Source organism: Oryctolagus cuniculus, chromosome 13 (genome assembly GCF_964237555.1).
Source record: "Oryctolagus cuniculus chromosome 13, mOryCun1.1, whole genome shotgun sequence".
In the NCBI taxonomy this organism is placed as follows: Eukaryota; Metazoa; Chordata; class Mammalia; order Lagomorpha; family Leporidae; genus Oryctolagus; species Oryctolagus cuniculus.
In genome coordinates, this window is record NC_091444.1 from 79,632,594 (window position 1) to 79,660,392 (window position 27,799).

The window sequence follows — 27,799 nt, forward strand, 5'->3', positions numbered from 1 at the left end:
AGATAGAAATGCATGAGCTTAATGAGCTTTCATTTGTATTACAAAACTAAAATGGAGAACAAGGTAGAACTTTATTGTCACTGTCCTTTTTTATGTTAGCAGAAAATAAAATAGTTTAAAGGTTTAATAGATCCCAAAGTCATGGGATATATAATTATTAATATTCAGTATTCTGAATATTCATTAATTCCTGGATGTCTAACATGTTCTAGACTAGGAGCAAGGATACAGAATAGTCCCTAAGTCATAGTTCCCATAAGTCAAGGAGCTTATAAAACTATAGAAAAGAAAAAAATGTAAGTTCAAATGCTATAAAACTTACAGGAGCTATAGTGGAAATGTATTGAAACTCAAGATAGTTGATTCTTCTTATAAGTGAGCTATCAGTGTCAAAACTGAGTTGTGATAATTAGAAAAGGTATTTATTTCATGTTTTCTTTGTGATTGAATAGTTTGTTGATTTATCATATTTGTAGGTTTAAGTCCTGTCGGGTTTGAAATGTTTTATTCTATAAAATGGCATGTTTTGTTTAGGTATCTTTTTAACTAAAAATTACATGAACATTGAATTTTACCTTTGTTATGGGCATGTAAGTTTTTGAAATGGTAAACCATAGAAAAGAACTTTAACTGCATGATTTAGAGTGACAGCTTTTAGAAAACTTTCCTGCTGTCTAAGGACAGAATTCCCCATGTAATGAAAATACTAAAATGTAAATTTTTTTCCTCCAAGATTTTTTTTTTTTTTTTTGTACAGGCAGAGTGGACAGTGAGAGACAGAGACAGAGAGAAAGGTCTTCCTTTGCCGTTGGTTCACCCTCCAATGGCTGCCGCGGCCGGCGCACCGCGCTGATCCGAAGCCAGGAGCAGGGTGCTTCTCCTGGTCTCCCATGGGGTGCAGGGCCCAAGTACTTGGGCCATCCTCCACTGCACTCCCAGGCCACAGCAGAGAGCTGGCCTGGAAGAGGGGCAACCGGGACAGAATCTGGCGCCCCGACTGGGACTAGAACCCGGTGTGCCGGCGCCGCAAGGTGGAGGATTAGCCTAGTGAGCCGCGGTGCCGGCCCAAGATATTTTTTCATGAGCTCAATATTCCACTAAAGACTATGGTAGAGAGGCAAAATAGAAAGAAACTCTTTTGTCTGTGTTTCTTGTTACATGGGGCTCTACTATTTTTCATCTATTAGAATGCTGTAGAAAGGACTCTTTTATTGGATGGTATCTTTCAATCTTTCTAGTTTCAGGCTTCTGTGATAATTTTCATGTAAAATGTGAGCCTAAGGTGCTACTTACATGTCTATGTCTGATTCATCCTGAATACGCTAGTTAGATAGTGATATAGAATTTCAAATATCTCAGTGAAAGAAATGAAATAAGGGTTTTCTGATTGATTTGTTATATACTTAAACACTATTCTAAAACTAACACTTGGTATGCTACTTGTTTTTTGTAGTTAAGTAGGACTAAGATTATCTGAGCTAAGGCAATTTTAGTTTCTAATACTAGGGACAGAATTCTCCTGATTTCTGTATATAATAATATTTTAAGATTTTTTTTAATTAGCTCAAAATTCACTGAATAATGTAGCTAGAACAAGGAGGATAGAATTGAAGAATAATGTTCTTTCTTTTTTAATTTTAAAGGCAATCATCAAATGCTTAGATGATCGAGGTTTTTTTATTTTACTTACATCATCAGCCTTAATATCAGAATCAGGTAAGGACAAATTTATTTGAAAAAATTTTTTTTACTATGTTTATTCTTGTTTTTTTTTTTTTTTTTAAGATCAATAACCTAACAATTTCTTCTGATTTTCATTATGTATAGATTTTGGAGGTGAGCAGATAGGTGTAATTGGGTTACATTTAGGCCATTCATCCCTGTCAACAGGTAAGTATCAAGTATCTTGTAGTTCACTTGGTATATTGGATATTTTTCAGTCTTTGTCTGATTTGACTTTGCAGTAGCACATGATAGTTAACTAACTTTTCCTCTTAAATAACTTTCATCCTGTTACCTCTCTGGTTGATCCTCCCTCTCCTTTCCTTTTATTTCTTCCTTTATAGAATGACTTATTTGAAAGAGTAACACAGAGGAAGAGAGAGCGAGCAATCTTCCATATACTTTTTTTTTAAAGATATTATTTATTTGAGAGGTAGAGTTACAGAGAGAGAGAGAAAGAGAGAGTGAGACAGAGAAAGGTCTTCCATCCACTAGTTCACTTCCCAAATGACCGCAGCTGGGCCAATCTGAAGCCAGGAGCCAGAAGCTTCTTCCAGTTTTCTCATGTGGGTGCACGGGCCTAAACACTTGAGCCATCTTCTACTGCTTTCCCAGGCCATAAGAAGAGAGCTGGATTGGAAGAAGAGCAGCTGGAACACAAACTGGTGCCCACATAGAATGCCGGCACCACAGGTGGAAGCTTAGCCTACCATGCCACAGCGCTGGCCCCACAGTCTTCCATATACTGAATCACTCCCCAAATGGTTACAATAGCCAGTCTGAGCCAAGCTGAAACCCTGAGCCAGGAACTCCATTTGGGTCTCTCACATGGGTAGCAGGCTCCCTAGTACCTTGGCTATCGTTTGCTGCTTTTCTAGGAGCATTAGCAGGGAGCTGGATTGGCAATGGAGTACAGTGACTCTAGCCAGCACTCTGATAGTCAGTGGCTTAACCCAGTGTGTTACAGCATCAGCCCCCCAAGTTGATCCTTCTTGGCCTCCTTTGTAGGCTTTCCCTTTCCTCTGAACTTCAGATCTGTGTCTCCAAACTATCCATTGATGTTTTCACTGAGTTACTTCAAAGGTTCCTCAAATTCAGCTTGTTCAAAATTGAACTCATTTGTTATTGAACAACATTTGCTAAAAGATACTTTTACTATGATCTGTTATTTAACTATAACTCAGGGTCTTCATAGATACTATTCTCTCTGTTGGGACTGTTGGTTTCCTTCTTCTCTAGCCCATGTATTCTCAGGGTGATGTTGACTCTTGAAAGGACCAGGGGCTGGTGCCGTGGTGCAGTAGGTTAATCCTCTGCCTGCGGCACTGGCATCCTATATGGGTGCTGGTTCTACTCTCGGCTGGCTGTTCCTCTTCCAATTCAACTTCATGCTATGGCCTGGGAGAGCAGTAGAAGATGGCCCAAGTCCTTGGGCCCCTGCACCCACATGAGAGACCAGAAAAAAGCTCCTGGCTTCTGGCTTTGGATCGGATCAGCTCCAGCTGTTGTGGCCATCTGGGGAGTGAACCAGTGGATGGAAGACCTTTCCCTCTGTCTCTCCCTCTCACTCTCTGTAACTCTACCTCTCAAATAAATAAATAAAATCTTTAAAAAAAAAAAAAAAGAAAAGAAAGGACCAAAACTTAGCTTTTGGGGAAAAATTTTTTACTCATGTAGTACATTAACAAATATGTAATATATATGTGATATTAAAATTACAGAGGCCAATTAGGGGAAAAACTTAAGTCTGAAATAACTCTTGGGGGAGATAATGAATAAAAAGATGGAGAGACTCTAGTCTGCCTTAATTCAGTAGGGGATCTTCAAAAAAATTTATGGAAAGTACATATTATGAAAAAACTATGCATGGATTTCAGTTTTGTTTTTGCACCAAAATAAACTTGGACCGGCCTTTTTATAATGTATCTGGGTCTAGTGTAAGGCACTCAAAAGGATAAGACATCAGTTGAAGAGAAAAATAAGCTTGAATTCTGCAAAAATTAAAATAGCTGGCTGGCGCCACGGCTCACTAGGCTAATCCTCTGCCTGTGGCACTGGCACCCCGGGTTCTAGTCCCAGTCAGGGCGCCAGATTCTGTCCCGGTTGCTCCTCTTCCAGTCTAGCTCTCTGCTGTGGCCCGGGAGTGCAGTGGAGGATGGCCCAGGTTCTTGGGCCCTGCACCGGCATGGGAGACCAGGAGGAAGCACCTGGCTCCTGGCTTCAGATCGGCGCAGCGCAACAGCCACAACATGCCGGCCATAGTGGCCACTTTGGAGGGTGAACCAACGGAAAAAGGAAGACCTTTCTCTCTCTCTCTCACTGTCTGACTCTGCCTGTCAAAACAAAAACAAAAACAAAAACAATGGTCAACATGAAATTTATAGTAAAACGTGCGTGAAAAGGTGATGAAATCATTAATGCTCTACAAAGTTTGTGCAGACAATGGTCCAAAGAAATCAACAATTTACAAATAGATAACTCATTTTAAGAAGGGATGAGGCACTGTTAAAAATGAAGCTCACAACACCAGACAATACACATAACATTGACTAGAAAATACTGCTTTATTGTGAATTGTGTCCTTAATAGTATATAGAGACCTTTTATATTTTATTTTTCCTTTACATGTTACTCTGTTTTAAGTAAGAAACTACAAAGAAGGGTTCATTCTTATTCATGCTTCTTTTCCTATTCTTCTTTTTTTTTTAAAAATATTTATTTATTTATTTGAGAGGTAGAATTATAGACAGTGAGAGGGAAAGACAGAGAGAAAGGTCTTCCTTTCACTCCTCAAATGGTTTGAGGTTCACTCCTCAAATGGCCGCAATGGGCGGAGCTGTGCCGATCCCAAGCCAGAAGCCAGGTGCTACTTCCTGGTCTTTTGTGTGGGTGCAGGGGCCCAAAGCACTTGGACCATCTTCTACTGCTTTCCCAGGCCATAGCAGAGAGCTGAACTGGAAGAGGAGCAGCCGGGACTAGAACCAGCGCCCATATGGGATGCTGGCGCCCCAAGTGGAGGATTAACCTACTGTGCCACGGAGCCGGCCCCCTTTTCTGTTTAATACTTGGTATAGTGCTAATGGTATAGGACTAACTTGGTGTTTTGTAATTCTGCACATACTTTTTCATTAAAAGAAATCGTACAGTTCCTATTTCCATCTACTAGGCATTGGAGGTCTAATTTTTATTTCTTTTGGTAGAACAAGTGGTGAAATTAGCAACAATTACGATGAGATAAGGTTAATAAGGCTGTTTTTTCACTTGGTTTGCTTTTATAACCTGTAAAAAGGTGTTAAAGTGAGTGATGCACAGATAAAATGAGATGTTTTAAAAGCAGAAAAAAAAGTTTGAAAGCACATCTGCCAGCTCCAAAGGCTGGTACTACTGCTTTTAAGGACCATTGAGCTTACACTGAGCTCCTTGTCAGGTGAGATGGAATGGAAAGCAGGGTTTACTCATTCTAGCTAGCAATTGTTTGTCAAATGATTACTTTTTAGTTCAATATGTCTGTTAATTTCAAATAGATGGAGATTCATGAAATGTACCAATAAGTCTTCTTATTGTTGTCATTTAGGTTTTTATTTTTAAACTAGAGTATTTAATCATCCCATCATTTTGAAACCTAAAATACTACTTTCTTGTGTGTTTTGTAAAAAAAATTAAGAATTTTAATATGTGCTTAAATATATTTCAGAGGTGAAAGATTTGAAAGTTGAAGATGACATCTTATTGAAGGTCATACCTATTTTACCTGCCCTTAATTGTGCCCTACTAGAAGCAAAAAAATCACTTCCTGAAGAAGGAATCCATCCAAATACATTAGTAAAACAAAATTTCCAAGAACTGTGTATGGAGGACAGAAGGCCTTCATTGACTGCTGCTCCTCAGGATGGAATTAGAGAGACCGCACTCTTTGGAAAACCGTCAGATGGTTTTGACTTGGTTCCTCCAGCTGAAAAGTGCCCTTTAGAGTCATTAAATCTGTTGAAGTCTTATTTTTCAGATCCTAGTGGTTACATTTTAGAAATATCTACTGCCTTGGATTTGTTAGCAGAGGATTCTCAGTCTACTTGTATTTCAGATGGAATTTGTGATGCTGGATTTTCTTTAGTTATGACTCCAGATCCTGAATTTCTTGACTCAGAGGCAGAAGTAAGAAAAGACAATGAAACAGAAAATAATTCTAAAGAAAGACTGAAAGCAAAGCAGGGAACTGTGGTTCCACTGAGTCCAGTATCAAATCTGAGAGTGCAGCCCAAGAGAAAGGCCAGCATGCTTCCTGTGGTACCAAGTAAAAGGGTGAATTTGTGCTGCCCCTTTCCTAAAAGAAGTGTGCTTGGAGCAGGCAGTGGTTCACAGTCACCAACTACTCTTAAGTTGGTTAAAGGACAGTTTCCTCAGAAAAGAAAAAGAGGTAAGCACCATGTATGTGGATTATTATAATAATCACTATTTTATTCAAACCCTATTCTTGTCTGAATTCATGTGGACTGCAGTTTTGCAGCATGCTAGAAGTTTGTTAGAAACACAAGCATTTCTCTCCACCTGACTTACTTGTATGCTAAAGCTTGAGAAACACTGATCTAAGTAATAGCTAAAAACCAAGAAATAGGAAAAACTAATATATCTTAAAAGTTTACCCACCAAAAACATATGTTTTACCTGTAACTCAAACTATATTTACTTTATATTCTAAGAAAGGTGATCATTCAATTTCTGTACCATCTTCAGACAGATGGAGTTGGTAGTAAAAGATCTTCTAAAATCTGGTACACCACTAGCAACAAAAAATGATAGCTGACAGTCTAAACACTGAAAACTAAAGCAGGCCGGTGCCTCGGCTCACTAGGCTAATCCTCTGCTTTACAGTGCCGGTACACCGGGTTCTAGTCCTGGTCAGGGTGCCGGATTCTGTCCCGGTTGCCCCTCTTCCAGGCCAGCTCTCTGCTCTGGCCCGGGAAGGCAGTGGAAGATGGCCCAAGTGCTTGGGCTCTGCAGCCCATGGGAGACCAGGATAAGTACCTGGCTCCTGCCTTCGGATCAGCGTGGTGCACCGGCCATTGGAGGGTGAACCAACGGCAAAGGAAGACCTTTCTGTCTCTCTCTCACTGTCCACTCTGCCTGTCCAAAAAAAAAAAAAAAAAAAAAAAACAAGAAACACAAAACCAACAACAAACTAAAGCAGTTTCTATTCCATTGTGTAACAGTTACAGAGTTCTTTTTGTGTTTTTTTAAAAGATTTGTTTATTTGACTTTTTAAAGGATTTTTTTAAAAAATTCATTTGAAAAGCAGAGTTACAGGCTGATGCCAGGAGCTAGGAACAACTGCTTCATGGCCCAGCAGTATTTTCTGCTGCTTTCCCCAGATTATTATTTTTTTTTTTTTTTTAAAGATTTTTTTTTTTTTTTTTTTTTTTTTTTTATTTTGACAGGCAGAGTGGACAGTGAGAGAGAGAGACAGAGAGAGAAAGGTCTTCCTTTTGCCGCTGGTTCACCCTCCAATGGCCGCCGCTGCAGCCGGCGCACCGCGCTGATCCTGGCAGGAGCCAGGAGCCAGGTGCTTTTCCTGGTCTCCCATGGGGTGCAGGGCCCAAGCACCTGGGCCATCCTCCACTGCACTCCCTGGCCATAGCAGAGAGCTGGCCTGGAAGAGGGGCAACCGGGACAGAATCCGGCGCCCCAACCGGGACTAGAACCCGGTGTGCCGGCGCCGCAAGGTGGAGGATTAGCCTATTGAGCCACGGCGCCGGCTCTCCCCAGATTATTAGCAGGGAGTGGAATCAGAAGTAGAGCATCCAGGACTTGAACCTGTGCCCATTTGGGATGCTTGCATTGCAAGCAGTGGCGTGACCCACTGCACCAAAGCGCTAGCCCCGTAACAGAGTTCTTAAAGTGATTACTTGGATCCTATGACATACGTACTTAGATGAAATGTGCAGTGGCCTGGAAACATACTGAAAAAGTCCCACAAGTGATTTTGATGCCCCTTGAAAATTGAGAGTCACAGTCTAGAGCCATTTAGTATATTGACAAATGCACTTTAGTGCACAGCAGACCATAACTAGGTTGGATTCATCTCGAATTATATTTAGTATATTTCCTCGAAAGGAGTAGAGAATCACATGCTATGTAACTTCCTAATAAAATTGTCAGCACACTATAGCCAAAGTACCACTCTGTCATTCTGTGTGCTGTCTACTCATGCTTCAGTGGCAGAGGTAAGCAGTTGTGACAGAGAGCTGAAAATGTATACTCTTGGCACTTCATGGAGTAATTTTGCTAACACCATCTATAATGTTTTGAATATGAGATTGTTGGTGCCCAAGGAATTACCATCTGGGATAACTGTATGATTCCCATTAATTAAAGTTCTGCACAGTGGCTTAACAAATAGTGATTTCTGGCCGCCTGTTATGATTTGAATAGTGGTATGGATGCATGTGTATCAGGAGAGTTATAGAAAGTATGGCAGTGTAAAGCATTGGGTTATATTGTACCCCTGCTGTAAATATATTTCAGGCCAACATACTGAGTTTTTACTCTGTGTGAACTAATTTGCTTTAAAATATTAATAGATTATGTGTAACTCAATATACACTGTTCCTTTTTCTCAGATGTTTTTAATTATATCTACTGTATGAAATATATATCCACAAATTTATGTATGACTGAAACAAAAATTTCAAAAAAACATTTACTCTATGTAATATAATTTGCTAATTTCTATTCTGTTTTTATATAATTTGAGAAAGAATCCTAGTTGTGACATATCAAATTTACTTTATAGCTCAACGTGGATTATTACTTGCAATTTGAGAAACATGTCATTGAGCAATAAGTATAAGCAGAATAATCCCATCAGATTACCTTGTTATTTCACTTTTGTTTTTTTCCCCAGTACCTGGGTTTCTGAATTGTCTTCCCTTCCTGTATATGCAAATATTAGAAATGTTTCCTCCTATGTTTTGGTTGTCTAATCTTTCTTTTTAATTTAACTGTTTTCCTGCTTAATTTATATTTTGCCTCATTTTAGAAAGTACAACTGGAATGGAATGAGAAATCTGATTCTTAAAAAAACCTATATGCTGATTTATTTCATATAATAGCTTAGTACAGAGAATATTAATTAGACCGAGGGAAATGTACAACATTAAGAGATTCTGAAAGCTTTTCTAAAAACTATTTCTTTCTCTGATTCCCGATAGATTAAGTGAAATAGTTTCTTTTCCCCCCTACATTTCACTAACACTCATCATAGTTTTTTAAACTACTTAATATCATATTTAGTGTTCTCAGTGAGAAATAATGTATTAACCCTTTAAGAGTATACTATAAGCAGATAGTATTGTTTGCACCCTTCCTACTTCTACCTTTAGCCATTTTCTTCCATATGAAATGCAAAGCAGAGCATTTTGTAAAAGAGATATTTTTGTAAGATAGTATATTTGTAGGAAATGAAACCAGGTGCAGACTTTGTTCAATTATCCCATCTTTTCTGAAAACATTATTTTTCATAAAGTATTAAAACTTCGATTTATTTATTTGAAAGGCAGAGTTACAGAGTGGCAGAGAGAGGTCTTCCATCCACTGATTCACTCCCCCAATGGCTGCAATGGCCGGAGCTGCACCAATCCAAAGCCAGGAGCCAGGAGCTACTTCTGCATCTCTCACGCGGTTGCAGGGGCCAAAGAACTTAGGCCATCTTCTACTGCTTTCCCAGGCCATAGCAGAGAGCTGGATCCAAAAAAAAAAAAGCTGGCGCCACAGCTCACTTAGCTAATCCTCTGCCTGCGGCGCCGGCACCCTGGGTTCTAGTCCTGGTTGGGGCGCTAGATTATGTCCCCATTGCTCCTCTTCCAGTCCAGCTCTCTGCCATGGCCCGGGAGGGCAGTGGAGGATAGCCCAAGTGCTTGGGTCCCTGCACTCGCATGAGAGACCAGGAGGAAGCGCCTGGCTCCTGGCTTCAGATCGGCGCAGGGCGTCGGCCGTAGTAACCATTTGGGGGGTGAACCAACGGAAAAGGAAAAAGCTATACAGATAATATCTGAATCCCTACCCCTTTAAAAATGGCATCTTTTTCTACATCAGGTGCGGAAGTGTTGACAGCACAATTTGTACAGAAAACCAAATTGAATAGGAAGAACCAAGAAGCTCCTATTTCTAAAGATGTTCCAGTGTCAACAAATGCTAAAAGGGCAAGGAAACAAGAAAAATCTCCAGTCAAAACTGTTTTAAGAAATAAAACATCTATGAAGAAATCTCTTCACAAACAGAGGGTAAATATAGTAAAAGGTTACCAGAATCCCAGAATCAGAAAGCAGCCACAATCTGGTAAGAAATATTCTTCCTGTGAATGTAAATACCACAATACAGATGTAATAAAGATTACAAGATAATATATTGAAATAATATACAAGCAGTTGAAATTTACCAATAATTCTTCTATAATCTTTAGTTCAGACACTAACATGAATAAGGCACTTGGTTGCAATGATTTTAGCCTTCTCAAATTAGATTCTACTTTTTACTTTGCATAAAGCCTGAACCCGATTTGAATTGTCTACAGTTAAGATATAAATAGCCTTATTTATGTAAATGTATAAGCAAGTAACATCTGGCACTATTTTTCTAGACCATAATCAGTTTCAAAAATAGGTTATAAGTTTGCCGAAAAGGAATTATAAACAGATTAATCCAAAATCCTGTATTTGGTTTAAAATGCATTAATTTAAAAAGTTATTTTAGTTTTCTATTTTTTCTTTACTGAATGATAAAATTTCATTATATGAACCACTGAGAACTCCTGTTCTGTATTTCCAGTTGCTCACTAGATAGAAACTTTTTTTAAAAGATTGATTTATTTATTAGAGGCAGAATTACAGAGAGTGAGGGAGAGACAGACAGATAGATGTACTATCTGCTGGTTCACTCCCTAAATGACCGCAATGGTCCCCAGCCAAAACCAGGAGCTTAATCCATACTCAGGTACTCCCATATGGTTGTGGGTGTCCCAAGCAGTATCTTAACCGTTGGATCAAATTCGGCTCCTACTATTATTGACATGTTCTTTCCCTTTTGCTTGGTCAGTGAGTCCTCATGTGGATCATGTGTACTTTCATGGTTATGCAATTCTTCTCCATCTAGGTTCTGCGCTGCTAAATTCTACTTCCATAAGGAGGCACTGCCTCATGGTTTGACCGTCACTGATCTCTATCTCCTTTTAGGTTTTTGAAACCATTGTAGAATTTAAATTGTACTATTTTCTAACGATTTGATGTATCTTGATCCTATTTTTCCAGTTAGCTTGTAAATATGAAAACAAGGACCAGTGTTGTGATGCATCAGGTTAAGCTGTCACTTGTGACGTCTGCATCCCATATTGGGATGCCATTTCGACTCCCTGCTGCCCTGTTTCTGATCCCGCTCCCTGCTTATTTGCCTGGAAAAGCATCAGAGGATAGCCAAAGTACTTGGGCCCCTGCCACCCAAGAAGGAAACCCAGATGGGGTTCCAGACTCCTGGCTTCAGCTTGACCATGCCTCGGCTGTTGTGGCCATTTGGGGAGTGAATTAGCAGATGGAAGATACATCTTTCTCTCTCCCTTCTTCTTTCTCAACTCTTGCATTCTGCCCCTCTCTGTTTCTCTGCCTTTCAAATGCAAAAAAATTATGTAAATAGATATATTCTTGGGAGTATCACTTGAATTCTTTGTACTGAACTGGCTTTCAGATATATTGATTGATGGGAGGTAGTATACAATTGGATATTGCAGAATAGTGAGGCCAGAAAAAGTTTTCAGATTGTATGTTCAAAAATAGGCTAATTTGTAATGCTTATATCTGTAAGTATTGTGCAGACACATTTCAAGTTAAAATTTCAAGGTAATCTCTTACTTTTTCTTCCATTTCTTAATCATTTATACTAATTTCTTTCAGTTATTGAAGTATTAGAGTTTAATAAGGCAGATGGAACATAGCCATGTTAGCCTCAGTTTGAAAATTACTGATTTAAATATTTTATCAGACTCAAAGAAGAATTGTTTAAGTCAATCATTTTGTTACTGAAACTAATGACTTTCTCTTCTTAGAGTTTTTAATAGTTTTTTATTCACTGAACTCTAGATTTTTTATACAGTTCACTCATGTTGTCTTCATATCTATATGTCTTAAATAGAAATTATCACTGTTGTATTTTAAACTGTGAACCTAAAACAAAGCCATAATAGATTTATGTGACACTATATCTATTAAATTATACCATTTTTCTTCAATGATATTTGTTATATAGGCTTTACTTATAAGTGATACATTTAAGAGATGATATAGGAATATATGTATGTATATATATATATGCCATAATGTTATTAAATATAGGATGAAGAAAGTATCAGTAAATGATCAAATCACAAAATACATGTTTTCAATATACCCATGAGACTAAAAAGATAATTTTGAGCTTTAGATTCCTTTCTTCTACCTACCTCCCTTGGATTTTGCTATTTTAAATAAAAACTGGGCACTGATAGATTAATTTTACACTCTTTCCCATGTACACCCTCCTAATTCTATTAAGTGCTTTCATAGCAGGTTGTTAATTCATTTCAAACCTGCTACTATTTAATTTTGTAAAGGAACACAGTTGGTTTTGCTGTCAATCCAGTGATCTACAACAGGGATTTGCTATTTAGTATAGTTGTAAACTTTATCCTTCATAATGCTAGCATTTAAGGAGTAATAATTAATGTTCTGAGAATACCTAAGCAAATCACAGGAGAATATAAATTTTCTAATGAAAGACAAATGGATAGATTTGATTGTCTACGGAAAAGAAGGCTATCAGTAGATTTGCTCTTTTGCAAATAAAGGGGAATGTGTTTTCAGTACTGAAAATAAAATTGTAGAAGGTGATGAAATTAGTGACTCTGAATAAGGGCAAATCTATAAGGGTCATGACTTAATTTTTTATTCATATCATTATTCCTATACCTTACAATTAAAATCAGTTTATTTTCTTTTGAAGATTTATTTTATTTATTTGAATGACAGTATTACAGAGAGAGAGGTCCTCCATCCACTGGTTCAAATGGCCACAATGGCCAGAGCTGAGCCAATCTGAAGCTAGGAGCCAAGAGCTTCTTTAGGGTGCAGGGGCCCTCCACTGCTTTACCAGGCATTAGCAGGGAGCTGGATCAGAAGTAGAGCAGCCAGGACTTGAACTGGAGCTCATATGGGGTGCTGGTGCTGCATCCAGGACTTTAACCCACTGTGCCACAGCGCCAGCTCCTAAAATCATTTTTCTTTCCTTTTGATTGATTTATTTATTTGAAAGGCAGAGTTACAGAGAGGCAGAGGCAGAGAGAGAGAGAGGTCTTTCACCCTCTGGTTCACTCCCCAGATGGCCACAACAGCTGGAACTGTGCTGATCTGAAGCCAGGAGCCAGGAGCTTCTTCCAGGTCTCCCACGTGCGTGCAGGGACCCAAAGACTTGGGCCATCTTCCACTGCTTTCCCAGGCCATAGCAGAGAGCTGGATCAGAAGTGGAGCAGCCAGGACTTCAGCCGGTGCCCATATGGGATTCTGGCACTGCAGGCAGCGGCTCAACTCGCTACGCCACAGCACCAGCCCCATCCCTAAAATCATTTTTAAAAAAATCTATTTGAACATTGGTGGTTTCTCAAGAAGTTTTGAAGGGGACATGGTTCTGAGAAAGACTATAATATGTACTTCAAAATTCTATATAAAGTTTTTAAAAAATTTATTTTTTTATTTACTTGAAAGAGTTACAGAGCAAGGGAGAGACATACAAGATATTCCATGGACTGGTTCACTTCCCAGATGGGTACAGTGGCAAGATTGTAGCCCAGAGCTTCACTTGTGTCTTCCTGGTGGGGGCAGAAGGGGCCAAATACTTAGGCCATCTTCTGCTGTTTTTCCCAGTTGATTAGCAGGGAGCTAGATCAGAAGTGGAGTAGCCAAGACACCAATTGGCACCCATGTGGGATGCTGGCATCACAGGCAATGGCTTTACCTGTTATGCTACAATGTCTACCCCTCAAACTTTCTATATTCTTTTCCCTCCCTCCCTCCCTTCATTCCCTTTTTTTGGATTTATTTATTTGAAAGAGTTACAGAGAAAATTGATCTTTCATCCCCTAGTTCAGTCCCCAGATGGGCATAATGATGGTGGCTGGACCAGGCCAAAGCTGATGGCTTCTTCCAGGTTTCCCATGTGAGTGGCAGGGACCCAACGACTTGGGCCATCTTCACTGATTTCTTAGGCCTTTAGCAGAGAGCTGGATCGGAAGTGAAACAATCAGGACTTGAACTGGTGCCGATATGCGTTGGCTGCATCACAGGCAGTAGTTTTACCTGCTATATCACAATGCCAGCCCCAAACTTCTGTATTTTTAAGTCCCAACTAGATTGTAAGCTCTCCAAGGCAGGTCTCATTTCTATTTTCCATTTGTTTTATTTCTTTTTTTATATTTCTTAAGCTAACATATAGTCCAGTAAGTGCATTTTTCCTGTTAAATTAATGAATATACTTAGGATTTGTTCCTTTGGTTGATGCGCCATAATTGCTCTGAGGTTTGGAAGAGATGGTGAAATTTTAATATGTAATCTGTGTAACTTATCTTGAATATGTTGACTTAACCATTAATTTTTGCTAAGGCATAGTAATATGGCAGAGAATTCTATGAAAAGCAAACATTATATTGTCTTTTTTTCTTTTCTTTTCATATGGAAGCCAAAGGAGAAACTATTTCACAGCTTGAATCACAAGTTTCATCAGATGGCCCAAAAGATGCTATTAATGTAAATACAGTTCAACCAGAAAATACCACGGTGGATCAGAAAGATCTTACTGAAAACTCCATTATGAACTATGATTCCCAGGCCCTAAATATGTTAGCTGACCTAGCATTACGATCTGCTACTTCTTCCACTCCATCAGCTGAGCCTAGAAACCTTCCCTGCACTGAATTGTTACAAAATGATGTTGTGCTCCCTAAAGAAAGTACTTTGCGAGGTACATCTGACCATGAATATCATAGGGGAATTAAAAGTCAGAAAGGTGGACTATTAGTTAAGCCATCCTCTGATAAGAAGAGTAATTCAGGGTCAGACTTAACTGTCAGCCAAGATGAAGAGAACTTGGTTTCTTGTAGTCAGGCCCCTGCTAAAGTCCAGTCAGCACTTACTGTGGAAACGTCAGCCCCTTCAGATGCAAGCCAAAACACTTTTGTTGCTGTGGAACATTCATATGCCCTACTCCTTGCAGAACACTCCAAGAAATATCTACACCAGAGAGGGATACCAGGTCCTGCCTTTGCCAAGAATGGGACAAAAGGCCCTGATGCAGGAACCCCAGTGGGAAAAGTCATGCCTTTTCGGCATCAGCAAAACATCTCCCCACTACAAAAGCTTTCTGAGGATCCACTGATAAAGCGCAAGAGCCGATTGATGTCTTCCAATCTTAAAAATGTTTATTACTCTCATAACGTATTTAGCTGTGATGGCTCCTTGAAGGTCACATTCAAATGTGAAGCAGAATATGCATTCAGCTTAGATAGCAAATATACAAATAATCCACTAGAAAAAACTGTTGTAAGAGCATTACATGGGTAAGTATGAGTGAAATATAATGCAAATGATGTAACTTTTCTGTTGAGATTAGTGTACTGAGACAAGAAACCTGTGAGAGACTTTGAGGAAAAAGAAGTGTTAGTGTTATGTTGTGTGTGAAAGTAGTTTGGTAGTGTGAGATAGAGATTATGTTTTACACTTAAGTTCATGAGGAAATATTCAAAACATTGGTCAGAGTAATAGGAACTGAGTGGTTTTATTTAGGGTTGTTCTATTAATCTTCCTTAAGAAGGGATTAAAGCAATAATAATAGGGTAGTTAACAGCCAGGCTTTGCAGTTTAGACCAATCTAGGTTTGAATCTAGGCTCTTCCAGTTTTATCACCTCTGTACTGTGGGCAAGTTATCTGCTTCTGGACAGTGCTTTTCAGTCTTCATTGTGTATGTGTATCATCCAAGGATTTCACTGAACTGCAGATTCTGGTGTAGTCTGTTTGGGATGAGGTCAAGAATCTACATTTCTAACAAATTTCCAGGTGATGTCAATGGAGGATGACAGTCTATGGGCAACACTCTTAAGAGTATGGGTTTCATAATGGTTATATCCTGAGGTGATTACATATATTAGGGTTTTGCACAGTGATTGGCCCATGACTGTTGGCAGTTAGCATTAGCTATATGGAATGACCCAATGGAATTTACAGTTAGATTTCTTCCCTTGCACCTATTCACATATACTTACATTCACATATATACTTAACCTTATAAGAATCATTTCCTTAGCTTTAATCCTGTTTAACTGCAGCCTAACAATGCAGCTTCCCTAAATCATTCCCACTCTATCTGCTTGCTTTAACCATTCAGAGGCAAGAAATGTTTTATATGTCATTTTGTAGTTTTGTGATATTAACTGTAATCTAAAACAGTATATACAATTCTGCTAAATTGCCCAGATATTCTAATTTTTAGACTTTTTCAATGATTAGAAGACAAAAATAAGAAGTATTTTCTATTTGTGTTATAGTAAATTAGCAAGAATTAGGAAAACCAAGGCAATAAGGATTTGGGTAGTTGCTTTGAAAGCATTATTCATATCTTAAGTATATCATGTCCAGCAAAAGTTTGTGTTACAGAAAAGCAAATGCTGGTCTAGGATTTGGGAGATCCATGTTCAGACGATGGTGATACAGGTTTCACGGTCTGAAAGAAGTCACCTACATGTTTTGATTTCAATTCTATTCTCTGTAAATGAGTGGGTTAGAGTTATTTGCAAATTTCATATTCATGTTTAAATTTTAAAATAAAAATGCAAAACTGAAGTTAATAGTAGAGACTTTTATGATAAGCAACCAAAAGAACTATTTTTAGTGATTTTTGTGTGTTTCTTTAAAATCTCAGGCCCTGGAACACTGATTTGCCTGATAATGTGGAGGAAGTGAAGCTTTTACTGCATATGTGGGTAGCTCTGTTTTATAGCAATCAGAACAAAGTCATAAGATCATCCCGAAAAGTGGTAGAACACAGCAACCCAGCAAAATATGTGTCTATAAATAGTACATTAGAATCTTTTGAACTCAGTGAAATTGAGGAGTTCCCCAAAGTGGAAAGATGTTCTGCAGACCCTCTTTTGGAAACAAAAGAAACTTCCAAAGGTTATGCTACTGAAGTATCCTTCCCTGACCATAACTGCTTGCTTCCTTTCATTAAATCACCTCCTGTCAAAGGCTTGGAACTCTGTGTACAGAATGAACAGAAAGAAATTTTTGCAGGAAAGTGTCATCTAGATACTTCAGAAAGCCAGAATTTCATCTATTCGTGCAATAGTGAGGTAAGACTGAATACTGTAAATGCTGGCATTACTTTTGCAGACATTTTCAGTTTTTTGTATATAAAGTCACATTCAAAACAAGGTATTGTTTACTTCAGAAAGGTGAATTCTTTAGGTATACAAGGATTATTGGACCAAAAACTTGATTTTCTTTAAGTGTCACTCAGTTCTCTGCAGGTGGATCTTATCTGTCATCCTGATGGAAATAAACAGTAGGAAAAAATCATAGGTTAAATATTTTGGAAGCTCACCATAATTGTGTTATTAGTTTTATCATTTGGAACAGATTGTTTATTCTCTCTCAACTTATTTTCTAAATTTTTTAAAAAAGATATATTTATTTGAAAGGCAGAGTGACAGGGAGGGAGAAATAGATCTGTATGCTGGTTCACTTCCCAAACTGATGCAACAACAAGGTCTGGATCAGGCTTAAGCCAGGAGCCAGGAACTCTACTGTTTTTAACTGATTTTCAGCCACACCAGATAATCCAGATATTAACTGCAACAAGTCAAAAAGTTGTAACAAAATTCTAAGTAAATGAATTGACAAAATGCCTATCATTTTATGCTTTCAGTATGGATTTATTCTAGAATAAATTAGCATGGATTTAGATAGCACCTATGATGCCTGTCTTAACATTGGGTAAGCAATAATTCTAAACCTGGGGTTACTCATTCCATTTATGAGCCTTAGAGGGCTTGCAAAATGAGCAGGATCATTATCAAAGTTAAGATTTCGGGAGCATACATGCCAGATGGTGTCCTAAGCCCTTTAATAACAGTAACTCAATTCTCAAACCAATGAGGTAAGGACTGTTATTCTCCACATTCTGTAGATAAGCAAACTGTGGCATAGAGAAGCAAGGAAATTGTTGAAAATCATGCAGTAAATTCTCAAGACTCAAATCTAGGCAGCTTAGATGTTTGTCAATGTCAGATTCAGTGTATGTGGGTACATATATAAGGAGTCTTCAAAAATTCATGGAGAGAGCATTTTTTGAAAGAACTATACATGAATTTTAATTGTTTTTGCACCAAAATAAACTTTTCTCATTTTTGAAGTACCTCTGTAAAGATGCATATTTTTGTGTTTATGTATATTGTAGTCATATATGTGCTTTTTCCCCCCGAAGATGGAGTTCAGAAAGTTCATCTGATTGTTTAAAAGGTACATAAAAAACAATTAAGAATTACCACCTTAGCATAAGAAAATGTAATTTAGTCAGGCAAATTTTGATTACTATCCAAATAAATACTTCTTATATATATATATATATTATATGATTTATTTATTTATTTGAAAGAGTTAGAGTGAGCTTCCATCCACCAGTTTACTCCTCAGATGGCTGCTACTGCCACGGTTGGACCAGCCTGAAGCCAGAAGCTTTATCTGGGTCTCCCAATGGATGGCAGGGGTCAAACATTTGAGCCATTTTCTGCTGCTTTTCCCAGGCCATTGGCAGGGAGCTGGATTGGAAGTGGAACAGCTGGGACACTAATCAATGCCTGTATAGGATACTAGTGTTACAGATGGCAGCTGTTTTTTGCAGATGGCATTGCCCCATACACGTAATAGTTTCTTAAAGTACCTTTTGGGGGCTGGTGCTGTGGCTTAGCAGGTAAAGCCACCATCTGCGGTGTCGGCATCCCATATGGCTGCTGGTTCGAGTCCCAGTTGCTGTACTTACAATTCAGCCCTCTGCTGTGGCCTTGAGAAAGCAGTGGAAAATGGCGCAAGTCCTTGTGCCCTTGCACCCATATGGAAGACCTCAAGGAAGCTCTTGGCTCCTAGCTTCGGATTGGCACAACTGTGGCCATTGCGACCATCTGGAGAGTGAACCAGCAGGTGGAAGACCTCTCTCTTTCTCCCTGCCGCTGTTTCTCTGTAACTCTGCCTTTCAAATAAATAAATTTTAAAAACAGTACCTTTTGCTTCTTGTAATATTTAATGGTAATGTAACTACCTATCATCATACTATTCTTAGGAATGATTTTTGGCAAACATGAAAATACAGCATAAAGAACTATAAAATGGAATATTAAAATTAGTGATTACTAACAATCTTTCTAGCATTTATACAGGTCAAGTCTGACCCAAAGTGCTTAGGACAAGTGTTGCAGATTTTGGATATTTGTGTAGACTTCACCAGTTAAGCATCCCTAATGTAAAATCTAAAATGCTGTACAATTCAAAAATTTGAATTCAGTACCCAAAGTATTTCAGTTTGGATTCAGATTAGTAATGCTCACTCTATAGTTGAAAGTTTTTCCATCATCTTTTAGTTATAGTGCCTGCAGTTGAAAAGATGCACAGATTTGTTGTATATGCCATTCACTTCCTCAACAAGTGATCACCTTGGGATATGAAGGGGGTTCCAGACAGGTACCAGAAATCAGTGGCATTTTGTTGTACTCATATGCTGAATTGAGTTCTTTATAATATTAGACTTTATTTTAGAAATATCACACTGTATCTGAAGTAAAAAATAGATCCAGGCAGGCATTTGACCTGTTGGTAAGCTGCCACTTGGAAAGCCCACATACATATCAAAGATCCTGAGCTTGAGTACTGCCTCCACTCCCAGTTCAAACTTAATATACATCCTGGGAGGCAGCAGGTAATGGCTCAAGTAGTTGAGTTCCTTCTACCCTACCCACATGGTTTGAGTTTCCAGCTCCTGGTTTCAGCTTGACCTAGGTCTGGCCGTTGTAGGCATTTGAGAAATGAACCAGTGCATAGGAGCTCACTTGCTCTCTCTGCCCCCCCCCCCCCATAAATAAGTAAATACATTTAAAAATAATTTTTAAATATAAATATATCACGATTGTCATGTTGGCATTTCACTAAGACCATGAGGTGGCCAAATATTATCAGCCATAGCTGGGTTGGGGGAATAGCACAGGAATATTCTCAGAAAAATTCCTGCCATCAAGACTTTTCTAATGTTTTGTCTACATAAAACCTCATCTCAGGCCCACCCTGCTGCCTAATTAAGTTAATGTTTCTTTGGTTAAGACAGAAAGGGTTTTAGAGAGATTTGAGGCTAATGTGCACCCTGGGAGGCAATGAATGATGGTTCAAGTGCTTGGGTCCTTACCACCCATATGGGAGACCCAGATGGAGTTCCTGGCTCCTACCCTGCCCAGCCCTAGCTGTTGTAGACATTTGGGAATGAACCAGTAGATGGATGATCGCTCTTGCTCTGTCACTGTGCCTTTCAAATAAATAAAAGTAAACTTTTTTTAAAAAAAGATAGAGATTTGAAACCCAGATCCTGACTTGCCAGCATGCTTCAAGATACAGTAGGTAATCTGTAAGCATAAAATTCCAAACATTAGAGGCATAATCTGTGTAATCTCCCCATTTTACCATATTCTGGAAAAGACAATACTTGAGACTTTCAACAAAACAAAACAGCCTGTCCATAAGGTTATTAGAATTGTCCTCCGGTAGTTCTGCCAATATTTAACCTATCTTGTTATTGTTTAATCCAGTCCCTTTATTTTAGGAATGCAAACCACATTGATAAGTTTTCTGTTGATCTGTGGAATAAGAAGTATTAAAACAAGAAAGAATTCTGTCCAGTTTTAAGTAAAAAGGATAGCTATGGGAGAAGGGACCTTAATTTATCTGAATTATTGTATTCTCAGTTGTAGTTAATTTATAGTGTTGCCTCATGGGACAGTTTGAAATGATGGTGTATTTATAGTCTTAACTCATTTATTTGATTTTTTTTATCATTTCAGGTAATTGGGGAAAAAACTAAACAAGAATCATCAGCTAAATCGGAGACTTCTAAACTTATGCTTTCTGATATTGGAAATGCCCAAATTAATGGACTTTCTGTTCCTAGTAAAGATAAAACCTTTCAGCAACTTGATAGCACAACATTGGTTCCTTACAATGATACTGTCACACAAGTCCCATTCACCACAACTTACAGTGAGACCAGCAATCAGTCAGTGATGTGTCAAAAGTCTGTGTGCAGCACCCTTGAAAGCAAAGTTGATATTTTTCATGCACAAATGCAAACAAACACAGGTGCTTTACAGGACCATATCCATCGTAGAAGCCCCATAAGCAATGAATGGCAGCCTTCCTTGGAGAGGACAGATGATACGGGGTATGTAATGATTAATCTGGAACCGGTTACTCTTACATTTGACAAAAATGCCTATGTACCAGTACAGACAGAAGTTGTAAATAGAGGTGATAAACCAGTTACCTTTAATACAGAGTTGATTAAGCAAGTATCACCTACTACAAGTATTGGACATCCTGTATCCACAGTAGAGAAGTCACAAATACAAAGTCTTGGGGGCATTCCACCTCTAGCAATGTCAGGACAGAAAGGTGCTAATTACCTTTCTGCCTCTTTAGTAACTAATGGAACACTTGCTGAAGAAACATATTCCTTACAGAAAGAGATACCTCTTACAATCTCATCACCATCTGATAATGCAGTGGTAATGAAGACGTTGTTAGGTAAAGGTTCTAGTTATCCATTAGCTGATGATAAAATGAAACAGTCTCAAGAACTTTTTATGCAGACTCAGAATCTCTTTAGCATATGTTCAGAAGAGATAGTAGAGCCATCACAGGTTGAAGTAGTCTCACCATCAGCCTCTATCACCTTGGAGAAAAAGTATTCACTTAACTGCATTCCATCAAAAATCAATACATCAGATGACTCTTTTGAACTAAGAAAGAATGACAAGAGTGGTATAAACAATGAAAATATGCATTTTGAATCATTTAATTCAATATTTGCCACTAAACAAACCAGCCTGTCTCCAAATAGAGAAGAAGTTAGTGTAGAGTTATCAGAGGAGGATTCTGATATTGACTTAACTCTAACAATATCTCCACCTTCAAGTCCCAGAAAAGAAATGCCATCTGATGAAAATGAGCAACTTGAGGATGTCCCATTATCAAATATAGAACTTCAGGATGTAGTTGAAGAAATAGCTGAGCCAGAAGAGGTGACCCTCATGGAAAACAGACCAGTGAATTCAGTGTATCCTGCAATGTCAAAAAAACTATTAGAAAATAAAGAGAAGAAAAGTGATAATTTACAACCAGTTACTTTAATACTTTCTAAAGAAAATTGTACCCTTGAAATTGCAGAGGAAGTTATTACCTCTGACTTTCGCTTTGATTCTCTTATTGAGGAAGTGTCACCAGCTTCTAGTCCTGACCCTCCAGTATCAATTGAAGAAACACGACCAACTCAGACTGTGTCACCATGTAGTTTAATACTTTATGGTACACAGTGTGAGAAAAGTAACAAATTCTCCCAGATTGTGTCAGGAGATTTAGCCATAACAGAAAAAGAAAATTCTTTAATTGGGCCTAACTATACTGAAAGACAAGGTAATTTCACTCAGGTACAACAAATTCAACTGTCTGCTGATACTCCTCAAGCATTAAACAATCATCCAGGAAGAAAAGATAGACTAGCACTTCCTGGTAAAGTAACAGAGGAAATTGTCCCAACTGAGCAAGATGAGGGTTTATCTTTCTCAGAGGAGGTACAGTGCTATGATACAAAGTTAAACCAGCCTGCCTCAACTGGCCAAAATGAAGGTAATGTCAAGCCTTCCCTTGAAAAACTGGTAAAATCGGGAAATTCATTGCAACCAATTAGCATAGAGAACAGACATTTGGACTTAAAACATCTTGTCTTGGAGTCCAGTGAACCTCCATTTAGTCCTAGAAAGATTAATGAAAATAAGTCTTTGGCTGACACATTAGTTTCTACAGCTACTCTAAGTGATATAATGAATATGCCAATAAAACAGCAGACTAGCCCTAAAAGCATTAAGAAAAATTTCTTTCACAGTGATTTGAAAACAGAGTATGGCAGTTCAAGTAAGGCCAATCTGTTGAACTCTGACTCCATTGATGGAACTGATGCTGTGCACCTAGAGATCCCAAAGCTTGGTCCTCCCTCTGATGGTACTACATTAACTCACTATGCATTACCAGTTAGTGTAGAGCCAGGGTTTCGAACACAGGAAATATCTGTAGTCAGAATGGCCAGTTTGCTTAATAGTGAAACTGAAGCTGAGTTACATGAAGAAAACACAGATCTACATGTTGCCAGCCCTCAGTCTGACAGCACATCCACAAAAAATGAACAAAAAATCTGCATGCTGCAGAATACATCATGGGAAACAAAAGAGCTGTTGAATGGTGAACTTTTCCCCAAAGATGCTGGTCCTTACCAAAAAACAGCAGATACCAGTAAAGATATCAATAAAGAGCCTTCTGCTTTCTCTATTCCAAAATCCTTTGACTCTCTTGTTTGTGAAATCTCTAAAGAGCATGTGGAAAGTAACAGCACTACTGAGGGGTGCAGGGCTGAGGCTGATTCTGAAACCCTAGACAGAGACAGACAGAGCAGTGTGAATTCTGACATATACTATGAGGCACTTTCTGAAGACCATGATGAATTAGATGTGGAGGATTCTTACACTTTGAGTGGTAGTCATACCAGGAAAAAAGATGCTACAAAAGGTGGTTTTGACACTTTTATGAAGGTAAACAATAATGATAATGAAGGTTGGAGCTACTTTAACAAAGTTCCAGAGCTGGAAACCAGCATTCCACCCAGAAGCTGGGCTATTAGTTTAAATAAAGAAGATAAATGTGTGCCATGCTATATCCAAATCCGAGATCTCCATGGTATTCCCAGAACTTACCCTAACTTTACTATAACAAAAGAGCTCAAAAATACCACAGGAACTTTGCATAGCCCGAGGAGGCAGCCAGGCTTGACAGCACACTGTGGTTTGCCCAGCATCTGGAGACACAGGTGGCATGTGCCAGATGACCTCACCCAGAACACCTTAGACCTGGAGTATCTGCGTTTTGCTCATAAGCTAAAACAGATAGTAAAGAATGGGGATTCTCAGCGTTCTACTCCCACCAGTATCTTTCCAAAGGAATCACCTACCCAGATTGTGAATGGAACATTATCCTTGACAAATGTGTCTGAGGTTCCAATTCTACGTCCTACATCCAAGAACAGAAGTCCCCTTCTGGTAACAATTGTACATTCAGATGCCAGACAACAGAGTCAGCCCCTGAGAGGCCGCTCACCCAGAAATCTTGACAGCTCTCTTCCTTGGAAGGAAAGAAGTAGTTACAGTAGAAATCTTACAAATTCTCAAAGAAATCAGACTGTTTCATTTCACCTCAACAAACTGAAGTACAACAGTGCTTTGAAAGAATCCCGGAATGATATCTCTCTTATTCTCAATGAATATGCTGAATTCAATAAATTAGTGATGAATAACAATCCAGTAGTTTTCCAAGATAAAGATTTAAATGCTGATTCTGGAGAAACCACACCTCAAGAGATGTGTACATCTTCCCCAAGACGGTCAGCCTCATTTGAAGATATGATTACAGACTTGTGTACCAGTTTACATGTCAAACTGAAAAGTGTTGTGAAAGAAGCTTGTAAGAGTACCTTCCTATTCTACCTTGTTGAAACAGAAGACAAATCATTTTCTTTAAGAACAAAGGTAAAGTACCCCTTTGTTTTCTTATAATTTTTGTTGCCTTTTAATTCTAGTGTTATAAGTAATAAATTTAATAATCCTGGCTTCAGAAAGAAATTAGGGTGTGAAGTGGTATTTAGGTTTCACCTCTCAATATTTATTTGCATATCAAAGATTGTTTTCCTATAAGGATCTGCCATTTGTTCTCTGAAGATTTGTATGTTTCAGTAGTACAGTGACTAATTTTCACAAAAAGTTATGAATGTTTCAAACATATTTCCAGTGCTAACATACAGAATCTTCAAAGGCTATTATTGCCAATTTCCTCTCTTAGGGTATATTATTGAGGGGACCTCTTTTGGTTTTAGTTGTGGGTTTTTTTTTTTTTTTATAATGTTAGGATAACTGATATTCTGGTTAGTACATGGCTCTTAAATTTAAGTGACATAACCATGGTGATTTCTGACTTTGGAGGAGCTAGAATGTCTTTATTCATAACTGGCTTTCTCATTTTATCCTCTCAGAATTTATTTTTCTTTTATATTCCATATAAACAGTGTTCTTTCTTAAAACAATTAAATTTACCTAAAGGTTTCAGAATACCCTGATCTAGTTACCCCAGTATTGGTATTTCTGAGCCATTTCAATATATGAACTTTCCATATTTTCAGTCTTGAATAGTTCTTTTGTTATTTCTTATCTTTTTTGACCTTGACAGTTTTGAAGACTACAGGCTAGTTATTTGACAGAATTTCCTTCAGTTTGTGTTCATGTGTTATTTTCTCATAATTAATACATTTTGGGCAAGAATATCCAGATATGCTCCTTTTGGTACATGACACCAGGAGACCATTGTTGTCAGTTTGTCCCCTTCCTGACTTTTCACTTGGTTAAGATGATCTTTGTCAGGATTCTCCAATGTGGTTATTTAATAAGCATGCTGTAGTAAAATGTGGGTAATATTTGAGAATGTAAATAAAAATCTAATTCCCTGTCAGACTTTCATGCACAAGATTTATAAATATTTATTGATATTTCTTTCCTGATCATTAATTATTATGATTGCCAAATGGTTATATTATTTGATGATTCCTTCTGAATTTATTAGCATTCTGCAATAGAGCTTTCCCTTCTCTTCCATTTATTTACTTAATTATTTGCTTCTATATATCAGTGTGGACCATGGTCCATATTATACTCAGAGGTTACTGTAACATTCAGATACTGTAACACTCAGAGGATTACTGTAACACTCCTCCTAGACCCAAGCATTGAGAGTCCTTTTAAGCCAGCTTCTGTGTCCTTTTAAGTGATCCCCATAATTCATTGGTAACTTTATTATTTTATGGTGCAAAAAATGATGTTCCAGGCTTGTCTCATATTTTCCCTGCCCAAGTCTTGAAATCAGTCATTTTTTCAAAAAACCATGTTGTTTTTAGTGAAAGAGCATTTAGAATAAAGATCTAGGCAGTGCATGAACTCATTGCCTTGAGTTGTTACTGCTTCAAGGTCTTCTCAGTGCTGTTAAATGTAAGAAATGAACATGGAAATTCATATCCCCAGTTCTAATCCTAGCACCAAGGTTGTACTGACATTCCTTTCCATGGCTGGAGCTCCTTTATCTGAGAAGGCTGGCTCCTTCTGTCCTGCATGTATTGACTTGTTGCAGACCCATTTGCCTCATGTCATCAGACCTATCTGGGGCATTTATCAAGAGCTATTTTTCCAAATATGCCACAAATATGCTAGCTGCCTTTCCCTCACCCTTGCAGCAGAAATTTGTGTTCAGACAACAGCAGTCCTGTCCAGTATATATTTTAGAGTCCTCCAGCATGGCTGGAACAAAGAGTTTGCTGTCAAGCGATGAGTTTGGAAACATCAGAAGGGACCTTGTTAAGAAGGGTCTCATTAATTACACTAGGTATTTAGAGTTTATCCTGAAGTGACTAAAGAGCCCTGAAAAGTATTTTAACATGAGTAACAACTTTTGATCAAATGGATAACTGGTTGAAGAAATTTAAGATAACAAGTCTTAACTTAAAGCTACCTATTGTTACTAGAGTCACAATAACTTCTGTAAGGTGACTCATATTTGGTGCCATTTAAGTATGACATTAAATGACTTGATTTACCCCCCCCCCCCCAATTTGTGGAATCTGTTCTAGCATAACTGATATTTTTTTTCTCCTGCTGAAGATCCCTTTGTTCTTCAGAATCCTTACTAAATGGTTGCAGGATTTGTTTTTTTTTGTTGTTGTTGTTTGTTTTGTTTTTTTTTCATTTCTCCATACCCTTCATCTTTGATCTGAATTCCATGCCATTTTGGTAAGTTGTAGTTGAAAAGACAAAGCATTGAATGGCTTTCAAGTCTTTCTGAAGGCTTTTGGTCTGCAAAAGCAATTTGGAGATTATTTTTAAAAAATTTTTACCATGAATTAAATTTAATTTTAATTTGGTTAATGATAATCCTATACCCTACTGTGCTACAATGAGCACTCAGCCATGTTTCTGTTTTGCCACAGTGAACAAAATTCTTGTTTTCTTTTTTGCTTCCATATTCTCAAAAGCAGCAGTTGCTGAACAACAGACCCATTCCACTCACATGCACTGCCAGTCGTGGCGGCCATTGGAGGGTGAACCAACGGCAAAGGAAGACCTTTCTGTCTCTCTCTCACTGTCCACTCTGCCTGTTAAAAAGAAAAAAAAAAAAAGAAAGAAAATATGGGATGCATCCCCTGAAAAAGAGATGTATTACAGGCCTGTAAAGGAGATGAGGGAGGGGGAAAAAAACCCAAAAAATTCATATCCATCTCCGCATTCAGAAAGAGGTTTGAGAATTGACAGAGCTAGGGAAAATGGAACATATCTGAGAAAACTATGTGGTGGAATATAGCACAGAGGAAAGGGATGTGGGAAGCCCTTTGAGCATGCATATTAAAAAATTGTGTTTTTGCATGCATAACATGTTCAAAGATAGTTGAAATATTACATGAATTTTGTCACTTAACACTGTAATGGATAGTAAGGTGACTCTAGTCTGAGTTCATCTTTGTAGGCTCTAATCGCAATTTTGGCTGTAGCCAATTATTTTTTTTTTCAGGGACTTCAAAAAGATACCTGTCCTTTTTTTGGGGAGACCTGAAAAAGAGATTTTT

At 38.2% G+C, this 27,799-nt stretch overlaps 1 protein-coding gene across 27 annotated transcripts in view; it reads left to right on the forward strand.

Moving 5' to 3' along the window:
- The window catches only part of TASOR2 (transcription activation suppressor family member 2), an 85,160-nt gene that overhangs the window by 48,469 nt on the left and 8,892 nt on the right, over window positions 1-27,799 (forward strand). For all 27 annotated transcript variants that reach the window (XM_051834745.2, XM_070055830.1, XM_070055822.1 and 24 more), the window contains 7 exons: window positions 1,644-1,716; window positions 1,828-1,890; window positions 5,417-6,136; window positions 9,811-10,053; window positions 14,470-15,346; window positions 16,706-17,135; window positions 20,883-24,668. In XM_051834745.2, coding sequence (XP_051690705.1) covers window positions 1,644-1,716; window positions 1,828-1,890; window positions 5,417-6,136; window positions 9,811-10,053; window positions 14,470-15,346; window positions 16,706-17,135; window positions 20,883-24,668 — 6,192 coding nt within the window. The remainder of the gene's footprint in view (window positions 1-1,643; window positions 1,717-1,827; window positions 1,891-5,416; window positions 6,137-9,810; window positions 10,054-14,469; window positions 15,347-16,705; window positions 17,136-20,882; window positions 24,669-27,799) is intronic.